Source organism: Tetrao urogallus (genome assembly GCF_951394365.1).
Source record: "Tetrao urogallus genome assembly, chromosome: 8".
Lineage (NCBI taxonomy): Eukaryota > Metazoa > Chordata > Aves > Galliformes > Phasianidae > Tetrao > Tetrao urogallus.
Window position 1 is genome coordinate 25,867,200 of NC_136821.1, and position 20,989 is coordinate 25,888,188.

General features: G+C 40.7%; 1 protein-coding gene across 1 annotated transcript; it reads left to right on the forward strand.

Moving 5' to 3' along the window:
* Positions 1–6,085: 6,085 nt before the first annotated feature.
* ORC2 (origin recognition complex subunit 2) lies at positions 6,086–20,557 on the forward strand (the record flags this gene model as incomplete). The annotated part of the gene is made up of 16 exons (XM_079538798.1): positions 6,086–6,176; positions 7,058–7,201; positions 7,498–7,584; positions 9,100–9,189; positions 10,419–10,450; positions 11,061–11,118; positions 12,058–12,239; positions 12,831–12,929; positions 14,548–14,657; positions 15,340–15,472; positions 15,878–15,974; positions 17,649–17,795; positions 18,421–18,592; positions 18,897–18,958; positions 19,670–19,788; positions 20,471–20,557. 16 exons carry the CDS (start codon positions 6,086–6,088, stop codon positions 20,555–20,557), a joined length of 1,710 nt encoding a protein of 569 aa, XP_079394924.1.
* Positions 20,558–20,989: the final 432 nt, after the last annotated feature.

The following is a 20,989-nucleotide window of genomic DNA, read 5'->3' on the forward strand; positions in this document are numbered from 1 at the left end:
ACTTTCGTTGTTAGGTTTTATAATGTTTTTTTATTTTTTTCTTTTGAGCCTCTATTCCAAACAGAACTTTCAAATTTACATTAAAACTCATTTAAATATTTGAAATCTTTTTGTAACTTGATAAATCACTTTGTCTTCAAATCAATCATCTAGTCTTCAGATTTTACTTTCATAGAAAAGTGAATTAAATGGCATCTGGACTGATGAAGAAATTCAGTTAAAAAATAGAATCTTCAGAAAGAAACCCCAGCTGTTTCAGAACTTAGATTAGTCTTTAGGGGTCACTAGAGATAGAGCTAATGCATAGTTGAGATTAAACTGTGGGGGATTTTGTTTGTTTGTTTTAAAAAAGCTGCTTATGATTAGACTCTTCTTGATTTATTTTGTCAAGTTTTGTGGAGGTGATTGACAAGTTATGGTTTGCTTGGTAGTAGTTTCTTCCCTGAAAATACAAATCTATATTTTGTAGAGATCATCACTATGAGAATTCTATTCTATTGAAGTGCCATCGCTGTGAACTGATAAGGACCAAATGATGATTGCTTAAATCTTTGGGACATAAAAGGTCAGGAATGTCAGCTTTTTGAGGAATTACTTTAATATCTCTCCACCTTTAAAACATAGGGTTGCTTGTTAGTAAGGTTCTCTTGTTTCTGCTTTTGCTATTACAAACATTCCCATAGAAGTTTTATGATGTAATTTGGCATTGGGCCAAATTTTAGAAACAAATATTTTATACTCTGAAGAGAGGAACTCCATGCAGTTACACTATTTCAGGAAAGCAAGACAGCCCAGAGACTTCAGATAGGGAAATCAAATGTGCATGCCTCAATTTGAAGTAGTTAAAAGGTCAACTAAACTACAAATCAAGATGTTTTTGCAGTCCTCATTTTGATGATGTGCCTTTTGTTATAGCTCAGTTCATTTTATTCTGGTTTGTGTGTGTGTGTGTGTGTGTGTGTGTGTGTGTGTGTATACACATATACACATAAGAACAAACCATATGTATATATACCTACCCCATTTAGAGCTTTAAAAAGGGTTCAATTTCATCTCTACTAAAAAAAAACCAACTTTTTGCTGTGTGCTGATGTGCAGCATCTGTAACTTACCAAAATTATCCCCTGAGTGCATAGTTTCATTTTTGAGAAGTTTTGTCATTTTCCAGACTGATGGACGTTTTAGAAAGTGAGTTGTCACTGTGACCTGCAAACCAGCTACAATAGCAGTCTCTGCCAGTGCTGTGTATCACACTTACCTGTAATCCTCCTTGGTATCTCAGACTATACCAAGGTGTGTGAAGATTGTAGCAAAATCTCGTATAGTGACACTCAGTACACTTCAAAGTACTGTGGTGGTAATTAAATAAGAAGTGTCCAGGATGTTGGCTGAGAGAATAATCTGCTGATTTTCTGATTGTGTGTTAAATATTAACAAAAAGCATGCTCTGATTTTCTGATACCAGTGACAGATATCTAAACTTAAACCTCTTTATCCTGAATTCACTCGGCTGTGTCATGTTTCAGAACATTTGGTACTTTATGTAAGGCACTAGACTGAAATTTCTGCAATATTTCAGTGCAGCTGCATTGAAAAAAGAAGGTTGAAAAAGCAGAACACTACATGTGTGCATGCATATGTGTGTGCAGATGTTTTTAATGCTTAGGTGAGGAAGTGCGGGTACTATATGTAGATGTCTGTGCACATGTAAGTAGGGTTACATGAATTATCCCTTAATACAGTTTTTACAACGTTACGCTATTTTGCCATTTTACAACTCATTTTTCTTGGGCTTTATAATTTTAAAAAGATTGGTAAAATCAGACTTTGATTCTCCTTTTCAGGAGGTTTTTATTATCAGCTTTTTGGTTCAGTGTTGATCCCTTTTGTTTTTCATCCTGCAGGCAGCAAAGTGATGAAGTGAAAGTATCTGTTACAATGAATGTGGCAAGATGAAGTTTTAAATTGCTTTGTTATTCTTGCTAGTTTTAACTTGGAGACTTCTTATCTCGCTTTCTTATCTTTCACTGTTTGTTTTAAATGCAAATTTCTTTGAATACAACTTTCTGATGTGTTTGAAGAAGTTTTAACATCATACTTCATTCTGTAATGCTGAACATCATGTTGCAGCCAGTAAGCATTAGACGTAGTTATTTGTAGATTGCAAGTGTGTTGGTCTCAGTTACCTGAATCTAACATTTCCAACACGCTCCTGCTAGCTTGAACATAGCTAGTCATCTGTTCTGACAGCAAAATTACGAGGAAAAAAACTGTTTTCTGACAACTTATTTATTTGCACTACTTATGAATACTGGAGTTTACTGGGACAGGGTTTTTTCTCACCATGTGAGGTTTACTTGTGTGTGGGTAGGTACATACATTTGTCACGTGTTGACAATCAATTGCCTCAACTGTGTGTATACTGTATGTAAATATGAACATATTTTTCAAGATTAAGGGGGAAACCTGCACCTTAATGGTGGTAAAGCTGCTCTGAAGAAAGGTGGCCCCGACTTTTACCCCTTTCTGTCTCCAGATAGATGTGGCTTGTTTTACTTCTGTAATGAACATAATTAATTTTCCTGGAAAATTTTAGATCCAGGGAGATTTTCCTCAATGTTTAATGTATAGCATGTTCAGAGAATTATATTTTCAAAAATTATTTTTGGTGTAGATTATTCTATGCTATGGCTTATTTTAATCTAAATTTTAAATTTGTCCTATTTTATCATGAAACAGTGGCTCTCTTTTAAGTGTTGAAGTGTTTTAATTTCGGTCACAGGCCGGGAATTTTTGTTGGACTTGGCTTACAAATTTAAGTTAATTTGAAGACCAGGTAGTAACCAAGAATAACTTTTTGAGTAAAATTCATGATCAGTACAAACTTGATACTGAACTCGTAATCCTGGAGGAGGTGTGGAAAGCATAATGGAACTTACTTGAATGGAATGTATGTGCTGCATACAGAACAAAAAGATGTTTCTGTTATTTGTAGATCTATAAGTCTTATCCTTAAATTCTGCAATTCTGTCACTGCCAAAGATATTGTTCCCTTGGCATGTTTCATATGGGATGTTAGCTAGGTCTCATTCGTAACATTCATTTCCATCATTGGAATAGTTTGTACCAGAACTATAAACGTGCTTTTTTTTTTTTTTTTTTTTTTCTTTAAATGGCTTGTTTAGGACTGAACTAAAGTTATAAATTATCAGTCCTTTTCAAGCATCAAAAGTGGAGGGCTAATCCTCTGTACTTGCATTGCATTCTTGGCGTAAATAAAATTGATCAATATCTTGTATTTTCTCCGGTATTTTAAATGCTGCTTATTGCTGATATACAGGCCTTAATTTCTCTTTCTCTTACTAAATTCAGATAAATTTCTCTTAATTTCTTAAACTAGTATTAGTCTGTTTTCCCACTGGCTCTTGAATAAATTTCATTTCTGGAAAGCTGTTCTGTAGGGATTTGGGGGAACAGAACCCAGCATGGATATTGTATTTGTGAATATATACATCAGTCTGTCAAAATCTGCATGTTGTGATCAGCTGAAGAGCTGAAATACTCACCTGCTTCTTAAACAATGATGGACAACAGCAGAGAGCTGCGAGCAACTTGGTTCATCAATAGTTTATGAAGGCAAGCAGTAAATGGATTTTGCAAGACTGATCTGAATAATGATTTCCACTTAGTCATTAAAAAAAATTATTTTAAAATTTATCCAAATCATGGAACAGATTTTCAAAACATAACGGGTAGCCATTTTTGAGAAACTTAGCTTGTGGCAAGTGTCAAGGCCTGCTATCATGTGATACATTAGAAGTTCAAAAGCAAGCTCTAGAAGCCTGAAGGTATCTCACAGCTGCCAGGAATGGATTTAGTAAAAATCTAGTTAAAATTTAGTCTCGTGTTATGTGACTTTATTTGAGATTTTTTTTGAAGAAAAAAAAAAAATAATCAAAAGTAATTTCCACCTCTGTTATTTATTTTCTTAAGAATCAAAAAACCGAACACTTCTGATTTTATTTTGACTGTATTGATCAGATTTTCAGAATAGTTTTAGGGATAAAATGAATTTTAAAATAAGTACATAAATTATTTGTTCTGTCATAAAGGATTACTAAGCTACTCCTGTGAGGAGCTGCTGTGTGAGAACACTTGTACAGTAAAACTTTGTGTCTGTACAGTAAAACCTTGGCCTACATTTTAGCTTGTGCACAATGGGGAGAGTTGATAAAGCTGTATTAAGAAGTTATTGGGTTGTGAGCTCCCAGTGTTTTATAGTCCTCACCCTCCCCAGAACTGATCTGGAAACAGAAAAATTAGTATGAATGAAGCAACCTTTTCGAAGAGAGATGGACTTTGTTCAAAAATAGGTGGGACTTGGGAGTGACAAGTAGTGGCTTCTGACACTGTCCTTTTTGTTCACGTGGTTCCTGTTGTTGTGCTAGACTTTCATGCTGTTTATGAAAAAATTGAGTATTAGAAACTTTATGGCTTGAAGTATACAGTAGATGTGAGTTAGCAATCACTAACTAGATAAACCACTTCTCAAAGCTTTTTAGTAGATAGTACTGGGGTGTGTCTGTGTGTTTTGTGTGCCAGTGTTTGATGAATACTTTGAAACAAGACTTCTTATTGTTTACTTGCAGAAAGTGCATACTTTTAGGATGGATATAACTGGCTGGTCTATTTATGAAGAAACGATGTACGATTAAATAAAATTGAGTTATTTAACATTTTTTCCATATCGAGGATTCCAGGAAAAAAAAGCTAATAAAGATTTTTAATAATTAAATCAGATACTCTTAATACATTTTAGATTTACTAGGGTAGCTTTTCTTTGCTATACAAACCTGAATTGAGGTACCCCGTGCTGCATTTTTTAAATTTGTAATTCTTCTATTTTACAACAAATCTTTTGCTCTGTACTGTCCTTGTAAGAACACAGGATACGCCGTTGATTTTACTAGCAAAAAGAAATGCTCTGCAAGGGTTAAAAAATTATTTTCCTACTTTTTTTGTCATACCAGGTTTGTTTCTCTGAAATAAGCTTTTTGAGGATTTTTACTACTCTAACATGATGTGCTCTGATCTCTGTCATAGAAGGAGCATAAGCAGCACGTCCCACGTGTGCAGACAGCTGGGCTAGGCCCGAGGGCAGGGATAGGGCCTGTGTGGGCAGGAGGTGCTGGGAGGGACGGAAACACGTGGGCTTCGAGAGGCTGTGAGCTGTGCTGTGTGATGTCCTTTATCGTGGGACCAGGGAAATCCTCATTCTTAGAGCTGAAGATGGCACGTAGCGAAGATCGTGTTATTGATGCATGTAAGCCATTATCTTACTGTCTTACTGAACTGGGTAATGCTGTTGACTGTTGTTGAAATGTGAAACGTAGTTACTGTTGACTCTGTAAATAAATGCCAGAGATGAAATATAATTATTTTAAATCATTGTAAATAGAGATGTATAAAACTCGACACAATCTGCAATGCAGAAAAAAAAAATTATATATATATAAATATATAAAGATGTTAAATAAATATTGTGCTGTTTCTGAACAGAACTGGAGCTGCTCGGAGTTGGTTTTGTTTTTATACTTTGAGTGGCGTCGATCAGGGCCCCAGCCTTCCTCAGGCGGCTTCGCGTCGCTACGGCAACCGCTGGCGGCCGCACGCATGGCTGCCAGCGGAAGTCCCGCCCCCTCGTTTCTCCCGCCGACAGGCGGCGGGAAGCGGGATCCTGGGTCGCGGATTGGCTGAGGCGCGCGTCAGTCAAAGGCAGGCGGCGGTCCTCACAGCGTGGGCGCCCCGCACCCTCTCTGGCAGGGCGCCTGACTTGGTGGTCGGCCGGCACGCTAACCCACTTTGCGCTCCTGCCACCGACTCAAGGAGCGGTCCGGAGCCCGTGCTGAGCCGCCAGTGGTGAGGGCGAGAAGAGGCAGGCGCCCGAGGCCTAAAGGCCGGACCCGGGCCCTGCGACGGGTGGTCGTCGCCGCTTACCCTCGTGGGCGCCTGGCGGCAGCGCCCCCTGGCGGCCGGGTGGCTCTGCCCACGTGTGTGAGGTGGGGGTGCTCGCCGGGCTCACACCATGAGCTTGGCGGAGTGTCGGAGCGGCGGCGTTCTGCAGGTGAAGTTCGTGCCCGACGAAGACGTTCTGAGGCACATCGCTGACGACGCAGGTACGGCCGGGCCGGCGCTCCCCGAGAAGGGGCGGTCGGTCCTTCTCCAGCACTTGAGGTGGCCGCCGGCGAGGTGAGGCCTTCGGCCGCCCTCCCCCAGCCTGTCTGCTCCGCTCTGTGCCCGCGCCCCGCCCGGCGCACGGAACGGGTCGCTGCGGCGCGTGCCCTCAGCTGAGGGTGACGCCAAGTCCTGATGGCAGCTGCCTGGTGGGGGCCTGGCTGCGGGGAGCCGCCCGCCCGCCTCTCCGTGGCGCGAACGCACGGACGGAATCAAAGCAGAAGCGGGGCCGGGCCGGGCGCTGCAGGAGCCGCGTGCCGCAGTTCTGGCTCCTTGTAACGTCTGGAATTGCGGTCTGCAGAGATCCTTAGAACGGATCTGCGTCAGGTGCGGAGTACCCGATCCGCGTTGTTGTGCGTCCTGCTCTGAGCGGGGATCAGACAGGTGGTTTACAGAGGTCTCTCAGCCTAAATTTGTCTGTGGGCGTGCTGGCAGCTGGTACCTAGCGCTAATTAGTTTGCGTCCCACCCCTAGGCAAGGCAGGGGATGCTAAACGCACCCTATTTGCATGCAGTTTGGATCTTGTGTGGGTGAGTTGCTGCCGTTTCTTCCCAAAGTGGAAGCAGGTGTGTGCTGAAATGAGGCCCTTGTCTTCCCTTTACCTGCAGTATCAGCTTCCTTACTAAAGGACGGACTGATGCAGCCGATTGCCCTGATACAGACCAGCTATTCCATTAGCAGCAAGCCTTTTCTATTTTGCATTTGAGCAGTATTTTGCACAACAGTATCTTGGTTTGTGAAGGGGGGCAGCTGCATAGTACTGCAGTGGAAGTAATGAAATAATAGCTTTCATTTAAAAAACAATCTTTTATTGTAATTGTAGGTGTTAAAGTTCAGAAAGGCAAAAACCAGCTGATAGTCAATACGAAGAGATTTGTAAAGAAGCTTGAGGCTGTCTCAGATGATGAAGCTCAGGAAATCCTGGAGGAGAAGAACTATGTTGCTGTTTTAGGCGTATGTGGCAAAGGTACCTGGGGCAAAGGGAACGTACTGCAGATATTACTTTGGGAGATTCTTTTTGTCTCAACAAGTTGCATAGTGTTTATGAAAGTGCTGTTGTGGGCTGGCTAGCTCAAGCTGTGTGTGTGGTGACAGAGGGAGAGGATAATGATTTCTAGAATTTGTTTCATGATACTGATTTCATAGCACCTACAGTGTGAAGAGTCATTTGAGCCCAACAGTAAATCATCACCTTTCCTATTCTATGGGTTGGGAGTATACTTGTACTTCTAAAGCGGTTACAAGTAACATTTCTGTTCACAGAATCAATGACAAATGGCTCAAGTGTAGGTGGTGGTGAAGTTTACACATTCCAGACTCCCAAACGCTCCAACAAAATGGCAGAGCTGGGTATGTTTTCCTCTTTCTTCTTCCATCTTGCTCTGGCTATGATCTTTTTGTGTATCCCTGTTAATGTGATCTGTATCTTCTTTTCATTCAAGTTATGTGTTTGTTACTATTCCAGTAGCTTTTATCCAGCTCTGAATTGGTTCCTCAGAAACAGAAGCTCAGCACTAGGGCAAAGCAAAGGCATGATGGGAATAAGAGATACTTAAAATAAATGTGTAAAAACTGGAAGTCTGTTAATGCTGTGAGAAGAGCTTATGTGTATGTGCCCAAGGATGGCAGGACTTTTATTTTCTTATCTTCAAAGGATATGTGAGAATAACTAGTTATGTAACAAAGAGTTTAAACCAACAAACAAGCAACCCAAAAGGCAGTGTTAGCTTTGTGGAAGGGGATTTCTCCTGCACAAAGTGTCTGTCAGTGTACTTGCTAGGCTAGTTGTTAGAAGAAACAAGCTGTGCTGAAGAGTGGGCTCTTCTGGCCCAAATAAGATGCTTGGACCATTGTGCCACTACATTTCTTCTTCTCAAGTGAAGAGTCCTTTGTTTGTCCAATACCGCTTGAACTCCAGTGGTGTGTGGTTTCCACAGCTACTCTTGTACTCTTCAGAGGAGGAGGAATTTCCTTCCATATCGTGATACAGAATCTGTTGTTTCCATCTCTCTTTATCTTCCTCTGGGCTTCTGCTGTGTGAAAGGAAAGTTTGTTTCTCGCACCTCTGCAGCAGTGTACATTTCCCTGGTTTCTTCAGTTTGAAAACTGCTTCCCAGAGTTCTTCACCAAAAAACTGAATGCTCCTGGTATGTGGCGATGGGTCAATGCCTTCCCTTTTCAGCAGACACCCTGCAATTGAGCTGTTGATTATTTTAGTCTTGCAGGCTGGAATTGGAACTTGGAGTTGACTAAAGAGGTGGATGGGTTTTGAACATCAGAGATGACTAAACACTGTCGAAACTGAGCTTAGACAGATATGAAGATAAGTAATAGTAACTTGTTAGGCAAGTAGTACAGTAAGAGGCTGTATTCGTTGGTGATCTCTTAGGCGGGGCGTTCCATATTCAGGTCAATGATTTAACTTCAGCTTGAGCTGATAAGTAGTTGAAAGAGGTAAGCAGAATACAAGAACCTGCCTCCTGGGGGACTGATGCGTTTGCTTTGCCTGCTGCTCCAGTGTGTTCAGTCACTCAGTGTTAAAGAACTGAGTAGGCATAACAGAGCATTTCTCTAATTTTGAAGATATACAGTACCCTAGGGAGCAAAGCTTGCCCTGTCATTGCCTAAGCAGAACTTTGAAATGAATTAACTGAGGAATTTGGGTTTTGAAAATTTTTGTCTAGTGTTACATTAATCTCTAGGGTTAGGAAAAATAATAAAAAATAAAGCATCTTAGGCACTTTCTGAAATAGATAGGAAATTAAAATCTAGACTTTTTTTGTGATGTATGACTTCACTGCTGACAAATCCAAGTTGGGAGTTTTCTATCTGACATGAAATTTCTTTCCCTTCTATGTCCTATAGCCTCTGAATTAGCACAGACACCAGGACAGAGTGTTGTACCTGATCCCTCTGAGTGCCCTGAGAAGACAGCCAGAACCCCTCAAAGCAGCAGTAAGTATATGATGCTATGAGGAACTAAAGCTGAGTGAACAGGTTCCTCTTTGTGTTGTTCCTCATCTTTGCAGATGCTCAAGTATTCTGGTCAATTTAACGTTGTAGGCTGAATTTGCATGGCCTTTTGATCACTTGTCTGTTGCATCTTATATTCTGTCCTGCTGGTGCAGAGAAAATGAACTTCTCACTCGTCTGTTGCTGTCACACATGACAATTCACGTTCAACACAGATGATTGGACTTGAATTAATGAGCTGGACTAATGTGTTGAGCACCAAATGAGTTGTGAGTGGGATTGTGTGCATGTTCATGTGCAGCTTCTGTTGTGGCTTAACTTGGCAGGCCTCTAAGGCACTACACATCCATTTGTTCACTCCCCCTCAGTGGGATGGGGAAGAGAAGCTAAAACCTGTGGGCTTTGTTAAAGACAATTAGGATAGAAAAGTAAGGGAAAAAAATAATGAGGATGATGATGATAAAAGAATATACAGAATAAGTGATGCCCAGTGCAATTACTTGCACCTGCTGACCAATGCCCACCCCAGCCATCTCTTCCCTCTGCCCAAGCTTTATTATCTGGCATGGCATCATGTGGTATGGAATATCCCTTTGGCCTGTTTGGATCAGCTGTACTGGTACTGTTTCCTCCTTGTGTGCTCCTTGCTGGCAATGTAGTGTGAGAAGCTAAAAAGTCTTTAGTGTAAGCACTGCTCAGCAACAGCCAAAACATCAGTGTGCTGTCCACATTATTTTCATCCTGAATCAAGAGCATGGTGCCATACCAGCTACTAGAAAGAAAGCTAATCATCTCAACTGAAAACAGGGCACTTCATAATTTATTATAGTTTTCTCCCTGCCATTATTGAGTGCTTTAAATGAAGGTGGAAAAAGTCAGGGCAGGTGAAGATTGGCAGGAGTGTGTTGCTTTGTGCTCACAGTCTGCCCTCAGCACTGGGGCATTTAGTTCCTTTTTCAGTGTCTGTCAGTCCCCTCCTGCCGAGGGCCTCCCACAGCTGTGACTAAATTAAGAGCTGCCTTCTGTGATAATAACATTCACTGTCTTTGTTCTCTCATTGCCTGCCTGTGGGAAGCTAATAACTTCCCCTGTACTGCTCAGGGAGCTGATATTCTGGTGTAGTGTACCTTTGAACAGTGTTTCTCTAATAGAGCATCTTGTGCCTCTGAAAGTATGCAGTACTCTGAACTATGCTGTTTCTTGCCTTGCAGAACGTTCAAGTTCAAACAAAGTTCAGCAGAAGGTGAGTGTTGATATTCTGTTGATTTATTATTATATTCCTTCTCAACACTTTTAAAACTTGAACTGACAAATTGCTGCAGTTCTGGAAATCCTCACCCACCTTATAGATGTCTCCTAATCTAAGAGGGCAGGGGTAGCTTAAGTGAGAACCAGAACTGCCACTCATCAGAGCTATGGAATTGAGGGTCTGTGCTAGTCAGTGAATTTGACAGCTTGATTAGCACGGGTGGAGACTTTCCTTCCATCGCACAAATGAGGATGTTAAACAGTCTCTTCACATGCAATTAAACTCATAGCTTTCCACTTTCTTATCAAAGGAAGAAACAACATTAGTAATAAAGATTTCATGTCTTTCCACTCCTTATCCCAGGATGTTAGTTAAAAGAATTAAGCCCTTTTTGGAACCTGATCCTGTCTCTCTCTAGCTGTGAATGGGAACTCTCCAGACTTACTGCTTCTGCTTTGCCAGTTTCCTGTGGGCTGAAATAGCTTGGAAATTAAACCTGATTAAATCTGATTTCACTTGGTGAAAGGCTATTTTGGGGAGCTATGTGTGATTTCTTCTAATGCATGTGTTTCTTTTTTTTTCTTTCTTTTTTCTGCTAATACAGACCAGGAAGAACGAATTTGTGTCTACCACACCTTATAGGCTCCGAAGGAGACTAGCAGGTAATCACAGAATCACAGAATTGTAGGGGTTGGAAGGGACCTCCAGAGATCATCGAGTCTAACCCCCCTGCCAAAGCAGGTTCCCTACACCATGTGCAGGGATGATGAAGCTTTGTAATTAGCTTCCATAGTCAGTGAGGCACCATGTTTGGAGGAGGTTGTTTCACCTGCTTATGGGCTTTGCCCTGTAGCAGCAGTCTGGTTAGTCCTACAGTGAACAGAAACATCCCTAGGGCAGGTCTGCATAGACCTTTTCTATATGCTTTGCTGCGTAAGAATAGGGTAGAAGGGTTAGAAGCACCCAATTGCTGAGCTTCAGAGATGTGATCAGAAGAGGCAAAGCTCTGAGTAATCCTACCTGTATTGATGCTTCACTTTGGAACAATAGCTTATGGTAATTTTTTTCAGTAACTGGTTAGCTACACAGGCTCAGGCTGAGGGCAGAGGAGAGATCAGTGTGTGACATTTCATGTTCTGTTTCTTCTGTGTTGAGAGACCAAGACTCAGCCAGGTTCTGTCTGTGCACTTGAATCAGCATTGTTCACAGAGATATTTTCAAAACCTCTTTTTGCAGAGTGTGAACTAGAAGATACCCGGATTGCATGATTGGCATTTGTAGAAAGCTGATGTAGAGTTGCTAAGAGAAATAAGAAAAATGATTGTCCGTGTTCATTCACTTTTTTAGGATGGGATTATGTTTCTTAGTTGATATAAATGGGCAGAGCTGTACTAAATAATTTCTGAGTTGAAAACTAGGAACAAAATGGTTGTGTGTTTGCTGTCCTCTTCAGCTTTGTTTTTACTTTTCTCTGAAATACTCTTAGTAATCATGCGCTTGAAAGCCATCTAGACAATGTATGAGGGAGAGAGAGTGTTTGTGTAAAGTGTGTTCTGTGTAAGAATTCACTGATTGCTTTTACCATTAAATTTCTCCCCTAGCTCCAGATGCTCAGTTGGAAAGCGAGAGTGAATATTCTGCTTCCTGCTCAGAAGAGGAGGAGGTAGAAGAAGCCCAGAAAGAAGTCAGCGCTGTTGTATCACATCAGAAGACCCCAACAAAAACTAAGGCTGTATCTACGCCTCCTTCTAGAAAAACCCTAACCACAAAAAAGGACAACATGGTGAGTGTGCAGAGAACACCTCTGAGCCAGCAAGACTGAAGGGGTGTTCAGTAATAATGTGCTGTTAGTGAACACACCTGGTAATAGTGTGTAGAGTAGAAGTAAAATAGATAGTAATTGCAAATCAAACCAGCTGTGTTGGCTTTTGCTGTACTTGTGAGCAGTCTCTACTAGATGGGCATGTGAGCCTGTGGGCTAATACGGTCTCAGCAGCTACAAAATGAGAAAGTCTAAGATTTCTGTGAAGGAGGAGACCTTGTACTGAGAAATGATGAGGAAATTGACTCCTGTAGTGCCAAAAGAATCACACTTTACTTTCTGGGTTGGCATTCAGCTTTCTTTCTTTCTAGCACAAAGGATCCTCCCGCAGTGTGTTCTATTCTGTTTTTATGTCTGGGAAAAATCCATCTGAATGGGTCAGCTTTGGCAGAATGCTACTTGTATACTTGCATTTTTTGCAAATATAGAGTAAGGACTAATAGAAATCCAGGAGATAACTCATACTGGTCATCTTCAGGCATGCTCGTGGATGCAAGGGGAGAAGGGTAAATTGTTAGTAAAGGGGTAGCTGATCTTCCTGTCCCTTTTTAGAACAACCTCGTAGAGGAATACTTTGAAGCTCACAGTAGTTCCAAAGTGCTCACTTCGGACCGAACGCTGCAGAAGTTACGGAGAAAAAGATTGAATCAGGTACACTTAAGAATGAATCACACAAATAACAGAGCTTTTGATTCCTTTGAAGATTTCCCTCATCAAAACTACCTAATATTGCTATTTTTCAGTCTAACTGCTGATGAAATTCTCAGTGATTTAGGCAGGGGTTAGGTAGCATTTCGAGCATCATACTTCCCTTATGTCTCTGTGCACTGAGCAGGAATAGTGCCGTGGGTTATTGCCCAGCTGAGTGGGTTTGAGACAGAAGGGGAAGTGCAGGGAGAACGTGTTATCAGGTGAGCAGATAGCTGAAAGCTGAGGTTACTAGAACAGGTTAAAATTTGATCTTGGAGAAGAAGCAGAGTTGTAGAGACCTGCTGTAAAAATTATTACCAAACCAGCATTTTTTCAATTGAATAATTGGTCTTGATCATATGTTGAGGAGATGGAGTCCTTTTTGTCTGTGTATTTTGGAGTCGAGCACTGTGCAGGATAGGGACAGCTCTAAATGTGATTCAAAACTAAGTGATAACCACTTTATTTCCTTTCAGTTCCTCGAAGAAATGAACTATTGAAATGTGACTGAACTACTGATCTGTTGTTCCTTCCCCCCATATATGCCACTTCTACAGCCAGTTCAAAGTAGGCAATTGTACCTTAGAGAGATGAGTACATACAGGTGCCAGGGAAGCTTGCAAAATATATGGATTACTCTTGAGTCTATGATTGTTTCTTTGTGCCTATCTTGTTTTTCAAACGTGGTGATTGGTATGTGGGGATTTCCTAATGCTTGTTGTCATCTAGAGTTGCTACCCAGGGTAAATGTTGGATTCTTAACAAGTTCTTTCAAAACAGCTCCGGAGCAAAATCAAGGCTTTCAGTATTAGATCTCTTGATGGCACTAAATAAAGGTGTAGCAGTTCTGTCTCTCAGTGTTTTATGTTTGATAGATACACTGCAGCTGCCTATTGTGTTCTTTCCAGAGTAAGCTATCTACTAGCTTGAAAAGCAAAGCTGTTACAATTGAAGAGAAAGAGAGGCCGGTGTAGATACGATATCATTTGTTATGTTACTGTGCTGTTCAAACAGCAACATCTTGGCACATTTTTAAAGCTGTGTTAATCCTTAGATTGTTGATATTTTGCTATTGGCTTCAAATTATTTCCTTTCTGCTATGTTTATTTTCTCTGATGATATTTATGAACATTCTTTTGCAGACACAAACATATGAACCGTTGCTAAGCGTGTTGACTGGAGCCCTTGTTCCTGTGAACAAGGTTGTGGTGTTGGTATTTTCCTAGTGCAGTGTTTGATGCTCTTTTAAGTTCTGAGCATGTCGTGAGCATGAGTTTCCATAGTGGTTTTCCTGTACTCAGCAGGAAGAGGTAAAACATGGTGCAGTAATGGCACAGATCTCATTTCTAGTCCTAGTTTGGTTACTGTTTCCCATAATAAGGTAATTTACTCTCTGCTTTTTTTTTTTTTCCAGTAGCAAAACTATACTTAGTCCTCTCAGGAAAGTACATAGAGAAACATGAATTGTGTGTACCATTGGTGAAAGCCCTAGCTAGAGAGCATATTAGAGGGGTATTTATAAAGACTCCAAGCATACATCCTGTTTTTCTCAGCTTTGAATTACTCTTTTTCAACACAGCAAACATTGCATGACCTTCTGCAAAAATCTCCCCTTGCCTATGCTGCTGAAATTAAAGAGTTAAACCAGCAATATGAGTCCCAGTTTTCAAAGTGGATGCTGCAATTACAGTAAGTATCCAGTGAGAACCACTGAAGATGCCTAGCAAACAGACACTGCCAGTAAATTTACCCTCATGTCAGCAGCATCCTGTGGATGTATGCATCACGTTGGAGAAACACATCCATATGTGATATTGAAATCAGTGACAGTTCAACACCTTACCTTTGTTCAGCACTTTTTGGGTGACCCGACTCTTACTTCTAGTCAAGATGATGCTTTTCCTATTCCTCAAAAAGATCTTGCAGTGACTGTAAGCCATGGTAAACATTTAATGTAATCACGTGTTGAAGGATTTAATGTTTGTTAGCCTTCATTATGTTGAAGATGCAGTTCTAGTATCGCTCTTGGACGATCCTGTTGTTTTGTATAGACACCTCACTAAATTTCTGGGCCTCTAGTCTGCTAAAAGACTACTTTAACTAGAATGTGTGTGCCATACATCAGATTTCTTGCAGCTAGCCTTACAGAATGATAGAATAAAATCATAGAATTGTTAGAGTTGGAAAAGACCGCTAGGATCATTTAGTTCAACCCTTGTTATGTGTCTGCTGTGAGCTGAAGTTAAGCCTGAAGCTGACATTCCCTAGAAATGGGACTTTTAGAGGCAAGATTGCAATGGATCATTTTGCTTAATGATAACCAGGATGTATAGACTTGTACTTTTTTTATTCAATATGTTTTTCTCTTCAGCTTAGGTTTTAATATCGTGCTTTATGGACTTGGCTCGAAGCATGATTTGTTAGAGAAGTTTCGTACATCTATGCTCCAGGATTCTGTTCACCTTGTGGTTAATGGATATTTCCCCAGCATCACTGTGAAATCTGTAAGTGTGAGAAAAGCTCATTTTTATCTAGCCACTATGTCTTATAGATACCTCTGAAGTAAAATGTTAAGGAAAGCTTCCTACATCCTGTATCTCCCGAATGAAGAACAAATCCCATCTCTTTTTTTAAGAGTTCAAAGAAATGAACCATTGCATTTTCAAAAGAAATGCTGACGTGATTCTTATCAGTAAAGTATTCATCAGTCTAAAGTGTTACTTTATGTCATAGTTTTGAGAAGGAGCAGCAGTTTTGTGTTTATTTTGACTGTTTGAGGAAACTGATGGTAAGAATCACAGTATCTCTGTCATGACAGTCAAGGACTAACTTACAGATTTTCTGCACTAGGCCCTTCAGTGCCAGCACCCTTCATAAGGGGCAGTAGTGACTCCTATTTTCTGTTTTAGGTTCTCAACTCTATCACAGAGGAAGTATTGGACCATATAGGAACTTTCCGCAGCCCACTCGATCAACTTGAATTCATCATGAAAAGATTTAAAGAAGGTAAAATGACTTTTTTTAAAAGACAAACAAACAAACATGTGAACAGTAGACATAGTTTAATGTTAGGAAAACCTGAACATTTTCTTTGGTTGTTATTTTTTTTTGTATTGTTACAGTTTCTTAGTCTGTTGTAGCTACTGTTTTCTTGTCTCGTAGTTTATGCCACTGCTGATGAACAGGAATAAATTCTGTGTTGATTCCAAGCTGTCAGTGTTTAACACACAATTCTGTAGAAAAGGATGGAGGAGGGTGTGAATATTCTGGTAAGCCAGAGGCTATTCAGCCCCTTGGCAAACAGAAATACTCATCTCTTTTGCATTTAGCATGGTGCCTCTGTGCTGTACTTACATGGTATTTCCGTACCATGTTTCACGATGGAACATGGGATAGCTAAATTGCAGTTACACGAGGGAAGATGGTTTTGAGTCACTGCTTGAGGACCTGATAGAAATCTCTCTGAAATTAGCAGCATGGAGAACTTGCGTACAGTTGGAATGACATTTACTGATTGATCCCAAGTCCCTTGGGCTCCTCTGGAAGATTATAGTGTTGGGGAAGGGTCTTTCTAAAAATATTAGAATAGGCTGAATTAAGGCTTGCCACATTTATTGTTTAGAGGAGTAGTAGTGTAATTTTAACATATGTAAATGCTGGCATTAAAATGAAATAAAAGACAGAAGTGTCAGTTTAGAAATGGCTTCATAATCAAAGGTAAATGGGTACAGACACACTGAAAGGCTGCTGAATTCTCTTTGTGTATAGGTTGTACTGCTTATGCATACATGGGTTATTGCTGTGAAATCCTGGTTTTGTAGGACAAAAATGTTAAAAAGCATACACTTCATTCTCCATCCCTATCAATGTTTCTGGTGTAACTAAATGAAGAATGATTAGCAGTTGTACACGCTTGAATCTGCATAGATCAGTCTCATGTATTTATTACAGTTGATCTTACAGGGAGTCTGAGGAACTCTTGGTTTCCATTGGCAGCCAAGTCTCTATCGATGTGCACAAGCACTGGCTATTTTTCCAGAATTCTTTCTGTAAAAACAGGAAAAAGCTGTTTCCTGGGAATGAGTGTAGCAGCAACAAGCTAAGTTGGAAATCTTAACATCTACTATTTGCGTTATCTAAGCTAAATCTTTATAAGTTTTTTTGAGTGCTCAAAGGGAAAGATTTCTAATTGAGTTAGTGTGCTGCAGGTCCAGTCCTGAATAGGTGTATTTTGATTTTATGAGGGCTTAAGGATCCTAGTTCTGTAACTCAAAAGCAGCTGAACAAACTGTGCTTAGATTTCTCTCCTGAAATACATTTGAATGACCTGAATCACAGAGCTAAAGACCATAGTGAAAAGGACAATCCATGGTAATACTCTGAGCAAGTGAAAAGGTTTGTTTGTTTGTGTTTTTTTTTTTTAATAATAAAAACTTCAGTTGAAGGAAGAACAGCACCTGTGATAAAAACTGAAATATAATGAATTGAGAGAAAGCCTTTTAGCTACTCAGAAATACAGTGTGGTACAGGAATCAAAGTAAGAAGGAAAGTCATTTGATACTGGAGTGGTGAATGTCGAGCCTGATGGAATGGACTTGTCCTAGACTGCACTGGGAAAGGGAAACTGCTTTGTGTACAGTTTCTTTGACTGGTTCTGTGCTGTTTTTTCTGACCTTGCAGATTCATCTTTAGAGCTCTATGTCCTCATTCATAACCTGGACAGCCAGATGTTGAGAGGAGAAAGAAGTCAGCAGATCCTTGCACAGTTATCCTCTCTGCCTAGCATTTACCTCATTGCTTCTATCGATCACATCAATGCTCCTCTCAGTGAGTCCCACTGGGCCTGATGTAGAATCTGCATTCTACTTCGGGCCCACTGAGCATGTTTCATAAGCTCGTGTATTACTCTTGGTGTGCAAAATAGACCTGGTGATGTATGTATGGCTGAAGTGGCTGGAAGCCCTGATTGGAACTGTGGCCTTGTGCAACCCAAACTGTATAAAGATGCTAAGAACTACCAGTCTCTGATTATAAGAAAAAAAAACGCTACAGAAGCAGGGAGAAACAACAATGTTTACAAGACAAGCAAAAAAAACCTCCAAGCCTGTGACACCCTATTATTTAGTGACTTACTGAAATGGAGATTGGATGCTACATTTGTCACTACATCTTAACAATTTTATCAAAAATTCTTTTTGCACTACTGATTGTGGAATGATTTACAGCATATCCGTGAAGCTGGTATGAAAAGGGGATGCGTGCAAATTTTCCATTGCAGAGGATTGTCTTGTCTGAACTGCAGCATCTGGGTGCATGTACTGTGAATTTCACAAGCTTTTTTTTTCTTTTCCTCAAATACTACAGTAGATTTAAGTACATTATAATACTGCTTATTTAATACCTGAAAAAAGCTAACCCTCCAATCTGTCTGTTCTTTTTCCTCTCTGTCTAGTGTGGGATCAGGCAAAGCAAAGCCTCTACAATTGGCTTTGGTATGAGACGACCACATTTAGTCCTTATGTAGAAGAAACATCTTATGAAAACTCATTGTTAGTACAGCAGTCTGGATCTTTGGCTTTGAGCTCCTTAACACATGTCTTGCACAGCCTCACTCCCAATGCTAGGTAAGACGCTGGTAGTCTTCACAGTAGCACCTACTGAGAATCCAGTCTTCACTAAGGTTACTCTGGACTTCTGTGTTAACTGTTAGGCATACACCAACCAGGAGGCAATCCCTGTTTTCTGACAGCAGTTTTCAAGGTGAAAATGATGGGACTTAGTTTTCACGTGATTGATTACTTTAAGTGGAAGCAAGCTTTAGCCAGCAGCTACATGTGTGCACAGAGTGCTTGTGATGAGAGAAAAATAAATTAATATTTGCTAATGTCTTTTTTTCTTTGGATTTCCTCTTCTCATCCCTTTGCTTAGGGGAATATTCAGACTGCTTGCTCAGTACCAGCTGGAGAACAAGGACAACGCATCTTACCCAGGTGCATACCTACTGTTTCCTCACCTGGTTGGGGTGGCATTGCTAGCTCAGCTACAGTGGCACTGTCTTTTAGTGTACAGGTTACATGAGCAGCAACAGAAGACCTGTATTTGTTGGTTCAATGTGTCTCAGTAGTATAGACAGTCTTTCTATTGGTGCTGGATAGACTAGCTGGATTCTAGCCTCCTCTTACTATTGTCTGCTTTCATGTTTAGGTGTTAATGGGACTGCTGGGGGCACTGTGTGGCTACAGAATTAAAATCAACGGAGAATATGAGCTTGCACAACAGTAGTGCTTAATGAGCCAGGGAAAAACAGGAGATTTGGTTTCCATGCTGTTCCTAAGTAATCTCCAGTGTGTCCCTGCTTCCTAGGATCCATGTGGAATACACTATCATGGTCTTAACAGATGCAGCAGAGGGTGAGCAGTGTGTTAATGGTGCAGAAAGATGGAAGTGAGGTGAAGGAGTTGGAAATTGAGAGATTCATTATATTGGGAATTACCATTAAAATTCTGTTAGGCAGACAGGGTGTCTGGAATGTTAAATCAACTGTTTTCTGTTGATTACTGAAATATTAACTTGGCTGTGTACTCGAAGTGATGTTGCTGCTGTAAACATAGTGGTGTAAGCCAAAGCAATGTTTTTAGGTGGGGAAAACATAGTTAGACACACCATTTCAGATCCTTGTTCTCACGTTTCTCTGTCTCCAGGCCTCTCTTTCCAAGACTTCTACCAGCAGTGTCGAGAGGCCTTCCTTGTAAACAGTGACCTAACGCTGAGGGCACAGCTGACAGAATTCAGGGACCACAAGCTCATTCGGACCAAGCGGGTGAGTTGTGGGAAGACAGTAATTCTGGGGATTCAGTTATCTTAAACAAAAAGCTGCTTTATTCCTTAGAAGTATACCTAAGACGTAAGTGTGTGGCTCACAGTGAGGCTTTGCAGTTTGAAGCACCTGGATGCTAGCAAAGCACTGAGATTTTGTAATTGCAGCTCTTTCCATAACTTCAATTAGTCAGCACCCTTCATATGGATAGGGACTTATAAAAACAAACAAAAAACCCACAACCAAAACAAAAAAAACAGTGTGGTTTAGTTAACTCAGCAACTTACAGGTCTCTGTGGAGCATAACTTCCTGAAGACCTTGAGAAGTAATGGACATTAGAGCTTGACTGTGTGATTCAAATGGTTGCCCGTATTTGCATGGCAGAAGAGTGCAGAGTCCTAATAATGAGGCATTGTAGCAATGCTAGATGTGGAAATATGGTGTTGAGGAGGTGCGTAGTGATAAACTAGCATAGCCCACCAAAAGCTTTGCATTTTTTCCATATTTGTGCTTTTCCAGTGTTGCTCTAAGGAAATATTCCTGGTTTCAGCAATGTAGTCATTCACAGTGCTTGCCAGCTCTCACCCTCGCTGCAAGTATTCAAAGTGTTGCAGTGCTATCTAATGGCTTGCATTGCACTATGCACTGATGTTAACAGAATGTGTATTGCGTGTCTGTTCTCAGGGAGCTGATGGTGTGGAGTACTTATTAATACCTGTAGATGACAGTACCTTGACCGACTTCTTAGAGAAAGAGGATGAAGATGTATAACGTCTGTTCCCAAAACAACTACGGCAATTGCTCTCAAGGGCTGATGGAGAGGGGCCTATTCTCAGGTCTTTCTCTTCAGCCTCAAAGCTGCCGGACTACTTACTGAAATGTATTAGCTGTAATGAACAACGTTTCTTGTTCATCTGCTTCAGGTAGTTTGGAATGATAACTTCTTCAAGCAAGCTGTCTCTTGCTTTGAAGTTAAATTTATCTGCTTTGTCTCTTAGCTCAGATGATGCTCTCTTCATATCTACATAGCCAACTATAAAGTCAGGAAAACTAACTCGGTAAGATTGTGCCTTCTGCTCTTTACCAGAGAAAGGTTTGGTTGGAGCAGTTCATGTGATGTGCAAACCACTAGATGGTCAGAGCTTTAGTTTGTACCACTGATGGATTTTTTTTTTTTTTTCCCTCAACTGAGTGTTTTCTGGC